We start from the raw sequence: 4977 nt of genomic DNA, 5'->3' as shown, positions 1-4977 counted from the left end.
CAAAAAGCTCACGAGTTGAGTGCTTTTGTTTTAGTTAGGATGTTCGACCCAACCAGCCACGTCGAGATCCCCGAGTCCTTGGCTCTTGGAGTCCCTGGCTCTTGGAGTCTTAGTCAGGCCCCCGGTCTCCACCCACACTGCCCGGTGCCCCGAGAACCGACCCCACGCCTGACATCCATGAGGTTTCGGGGCACGTTTATTCAGAGAAATAAATACGTCTGGTGCCAAGGGGCTGCAGGGCAGGCGGGCTCGAACCCGGGGCAGCCGCGGCCGGCGAGGTCAGTGTTCGGGCGTTTCCAGCATGTCAGCCAGGACCCTGGACCAGGGCAGGACGGACGCAGAGGTTAGACCAAGTTCAGAGCTCTCACCCCAGACTCTGAGAGCTCGTTACCCTGCTCCGGTCACGGGTGGGAAAATGGGGACCCAGGATCCTCCAGTAACCCACAGCTGGGCAGCTCTCCTTTAAACATGTCCCTGCCCCCCCCCCCCCCCGCCAATACTTACTGATACAGGGAGGAGGAGAAGTAGTCCACGTAGCTTCCTGCGGGAGAGCAGAGAGGCTTGAGGGGGGGCGTAGCCCACAAGCCATAGATTTAAGGGGACCTAAGTGCGGGTTTACTGTTCCCGCGTTTCTTAATTCCTGCCTGAAAGAGCCCGGAGGATCTTCTCCTGCAGCCCCGCCCCTTGGCTTCTTCTGGCGTTGGTCCCGCCCACTGGCTTTAGGACCGCCCCCAGCCACCACTCACTCTCCCTGGGCGCCACGCCCACACCCTGACCACGCCTTCCGATCGCGCCCCGCCCACCGCCCTAGTACCGTTTGGCTCCGCCCCCAGCAGGGGTGTCTTACCCGGAGTGCAGACGGTTTCGCAGACCAGAGGGCAGAGGTAGCAGAACTGGCAGTGCTGGGGACGGGGTGGGGGAGAGAGAGGGGCCAGGGGTGGAGTCATGTCACAACTGCCGGGCTAGGCGGAGGTTCAGGTCAGGTCATATGGGGTGTGGAAGCATCCGATGGTAGGAGTTGGGTTAGCTTGTGATCGAAGGTCAAGATTTAGGGCTGGGGCTGGAGGGAGGGGTTGCTGACACGATCCCAGGCCATCCTGAGGGAGGCCTGAGTGTTGGGGCCTAGGTGAGGTCTCACCTGGCACTGGTCACAGTGGTCACCCATGTTCTCCTCGTCACAGTGACAGTTCTCACATTCAGTGCATCGCTGGGAACCACACACAGGAGCCTGGTTAGACAGAATCCCTCACCCCACTTGGGAATCGCAGTCATCTGCCCATCTCCCTGTGACAGGACCCCAGACCCTGCCTCTTATCAGCCTCCCACACTGAGTTCCTTCTTCCTCCCAGCGCAACCCTAAGGCATGCAGTGTCTGTGGGTGGAGCCTGGGTCCCCTCTGTCCCTCCCTGAGTTGCCCCGCAGTGTCAGTCCTGACTCCTGACTGCCATGAACTCTGTGTCCTCCAGGCCTAGCTGGAGCTCAGGTCTCTTCCTCCCCTTCCTGGATCATCACCACAACTTTCTGGCTTCCACTTGGTGCCCAAAGTATCTTTCTGTACCCAGCTCAAAGCCCACCCCTCTCCCTCCCCAAGGGACAAATTCCTAGGAACAGCTTAGTGTGTAAGATGTGGGCTGGTGACATACATTGCAGAAGGAGCAGTAGCCACATAGGGACCCTGGCTGGTAGTTCCCATAGTCCTGCGTGTCCTGTGGACCTGTGGGGACAGAGGGCAGCGTGACCCAGGCTGACTGTGGGCCTGTTCTCCCCCTCCCACCGGGTCACTTACCTACATCCTCTCCACTCTCCTCCTCACTGGAGCCACCTCCAGTCACCTCCCTCCCAGCCAGGGGGTTAGGGATGATGGTGAACGGGAGCTCATCTCCTTCTTCCAGGTCCTCTTCCTCTTCCTCTTCCCTGTGATAGTGGCCCAGTGTAGCCCTCACCTCTGCCCTCTCTTCCTCCTCCTCCTCATCTTCGTTTTCATCTTTTTCCCGGTTCATGTGGAGACCATGACCTTCCTCCTCCTCCTCCTCCTCCTCCTCCTCCTCATCTCGGTCCAGGCTTCCATGCTGGGCTCCTCTCACCTGCTCTGCACTTTCATCCTCCTCCTCCTGCGAGCTGTGGTCTCCCTCCTTCCCCTCTTCCTCTCCAGAATCAGCCTCACTCAAGTGCCTTCTGTCCCCGGCTCTAGTGTGTTCCTTTTCGTGGTCTTGTTGCCTATGGCTGGAAGCCTGGGGGACACGCTCAGTGGAGACTCCCTCATCTTGGTCCCTGGGGACACTGGAGCGGCGATGATGAGGGGCTTCTGGTTTATACTCCCCCGGGATGTCGTCATCCTCTTCACTTCCCCTCGTGACTTCCTCTGCCTCTTCTTCCTCATCCCCCAGGCCACGATGGGTATGTCTTGGGGCCTGGTGCCAATGTTCGGTGGACGTCCCATCATCATCTTCTTCATCTCTGTGGCCTGGGGGCCCATGGTCTGGGATAAGATGGTGGTGTTCTTCCGAGATATCTTCATCATCTTCATGGATTCGGTGCCTGGTGTGGGCCTGGTGTCCATTCTCAGTGGAATCACCATCATCATCATCATCATCATCATCATCATCATCATCATCATGTTTGTGGCCTTGGTGCCTGTGGACCTGGTGTCCATTCTCAATAGAATCCTCTTCATCCACATCACCATCATCACCACCATCATCATCATCATCTGCTTGGCCCTGGTACCCATGGGTCTCGTGTCCATCCTCAGTAGCGTCATCATCACCATCATCTCTGTGGCCTGGATGTCTGTGGACTTGGTGTTGGTACTCTTCCAAGATGTCCTCATCCTCTTTCCCCAGGCCATGGGTCCGGTGGTGTCCATCTTCTTCGTGGCTGTGATGCTGTTCCTCTGATTCTTCCTCATCCTCTTCATCCTCTTCCTTCCTGTGGCCTCGGTGCGCGTGGGCCTGGTCCCTATTCTCAGAGGAGACTTCCTTCTCCTCCCCTTCTTCTTCCTCCTCTCCCCCTCTGTGGTGTTGGTGGACATGCCTGGGGATGTGATGCAGGAGTTCGCTGGAGACAATGTCATCCTCGTCCTCACCTTTGTGGCCGTGGCTCCTGTGGCTAGGCAAGTGCTCTTCATGTTCAGTGGAATCTTCCAAATCTGCATTGCTGCTATGGCTTCTGTGCGGAGTCATCTGCCGGGCACGATCTGTGAAGACCTCCTGAGATGCATTCTCCTCTCCAGCTTCGTGGCCTTGGTGTCTGTGGCCTTGCATTTGGTGGCCATATTCCTCGGAGGTATCCTCCTCCTCCTGCCCATGGTCTCTATGGCTCTGGAAATGATGTCCATTTTCTGTGACCACATCCTCCTCTTCCTCCTCACTGTGAGGGACCCCGTGGCTGTGGAGGTGGTGGCCAAACTCAGCTGATATGTCCTCTAAAGGCTCTGGCGTGCCTGCATTGTTGTTGGTGTTGCTGAGGCCCCTGCTCAGCTGCTGGGTCATGGCGGGAGGGAGGAGAAGGCTGGCCACCAGAGCCCAGAGGACAGAGGTGCACAGCCATGGCCCACGGTGGCCCATGGGGATGTTGAACAGCAGAACTCCTCCCAGGGTAGACTCTGCAGCTACGTGATGAACGTGGGGTCCTTGTCCCTTTTGGGGTCTGACTCTTCTGCTTCGCGTCTCTCCTTCACAGTCTCTGCCTGGACACCCCTCTCAGGCTGTTTCTGGAGACCAGATTCCCCTCTGGGGCCCTCCCTCCCCACTCCCAGGCCAATAGGTTCTCTCCCCTCCCCTTAGTGTGGCTAAATTTACTCTCAGCCCTGAGTTATTTTGGGTCACTCTCTGGCTCCCCCCCCCCACTCCTATTGCTCCTGCTGCTGAGGAGGGGATGTGGAGGGGTCTCTCTTAGACAAGGAGAGGGGACAGAGCGACTTAATTTTGGACTGACAACAACAAGCTCATGTGCAAAGACAGAGGCTAGATTTTAAGCAGGCTAAATAGAGTGAGCCTAGGACCCTGGCGAGGTTTGGGGTGAGGAGTGTGTCAGGGAGTCAGAGTGGAAGAATTAGGAGTCTGATTATGGGGTACTTCTAGCCTGAATGAGTTCCTTTGGTTAGAGAGCAATATGGAGCCCCTGGAATGGAGTGAAGGAATCCTGTCTCCTCCATTTTGACCTCCTGTTCCTGAACCTCAAATCTAGGGGGTAGGGGACATGGCCAGGCCAGGGCTATAAATACAGCTGGGGGGAGGGCCCGGAGCTCAAGTTACTGAGGCCCCAGCTGTTCCCTCAGACAGAGCTGGCTGGGAGCTGGAGGCCTGCCTTCTCTGTGCCAGCCCCTTCCATTCCTCAGCTGTCACAATTGTCCTCGCTCTTCAGGATTCTGTCTCCCTTTATGGATCCCCCATTTCTGTCATCTGCTCCCAGGGATGTATGGGATTGGTATGTGTTGTGTTGGTCCTGGGGCTTGAACTCAGGGACTGGGCCCTGTTCTTCAGCTTTTATGTTCAAGGCACTGGACCACTTGAGTCATGGCTCCACTTCCAGCTTTTTGGTGATTACTTGGAGAATTAACTGGAGGTAAGAATCTCACCGGCTTTCTTGTCCTGACTGGCTTCTAACCAGGAGCCTCCACTCAGCCACAGGTGTGAACCACCCACCAGCTCCCCACTGGTTTATGGGATTCTGACCCCCTCTCATACTGAACTCTGTCTTTCTTGCTCACAACTGGAGACTCAGTCTCCCCCTCTGTCAGTGAAGCTTCATCAACTCTGTTCCTTTCATTTTTAAACTGTCTGCCCCCTCTCCCTCAATCTACCTCTTCCACCCTTAGTCTCTCTCGCTTGATCTTTGGGTCTCTGTGCCATTCTTTCTGGCTAATAATACCCCCTCCTCCTCCCCAACCCCAGGTCTCTGTACTTCAGCTTTGCTTTTTCTCTTGTCTTTGGGTCAGTGGGTCTCCTTCACATCTGGTACCCGCGCTGTTTCCTT

The 4977-nt window shown here is 56.5% G+C and overlaps 1 protein-coding gene across 1 annotated transcript; it reads right to left on the bottom strand.

Annotated features, from left to right (window-relative positions):
• Window positions 1-193: 193 nt before the first annotated feature.
• Hrc (histidine rich calcium binding protein) lies at window positions 194-3566 on the bottom strand. The gene is made up of 6 exons (XM_090322353.1): window positions 1787-3566; window positions 1644-1714; window positions 1139-1207; window positions 848-902; window positions 505-541; window positions 194-316 (listed from the first exon to the last, which is right to left on the bottom strand). Exons 1-6 carry the CDS (start codon window positions 3564-3566, stop codon window positions 280-282), a joined length of 2049 nt encoding a protein of 682 aa, XP_090178479.1. The 3' UTR covers window positions 194-279.
• Between the last annotated feature and the right edge of the window lie 1411 nt (window positions 3567-4977).

Source organism: Megascapheus bottae, chromosome 31 (assembly GCF_031878675.1).
Source record: "Megascapheus bottae isolate mThoBot1 chromosome 31, mThoBot2.hap1, whole genome shotgun sequence".
NCBI lineage: Eukaryota > Metazoa > Chordata > Mammalia > Rodentia > Geomyidae > Megascapheus > Megascapheus bottae.
Note: the sequence above shows the minus strand (reverse complement) of the source record. Positions and strands in the feature narration are given on the sequence as shown.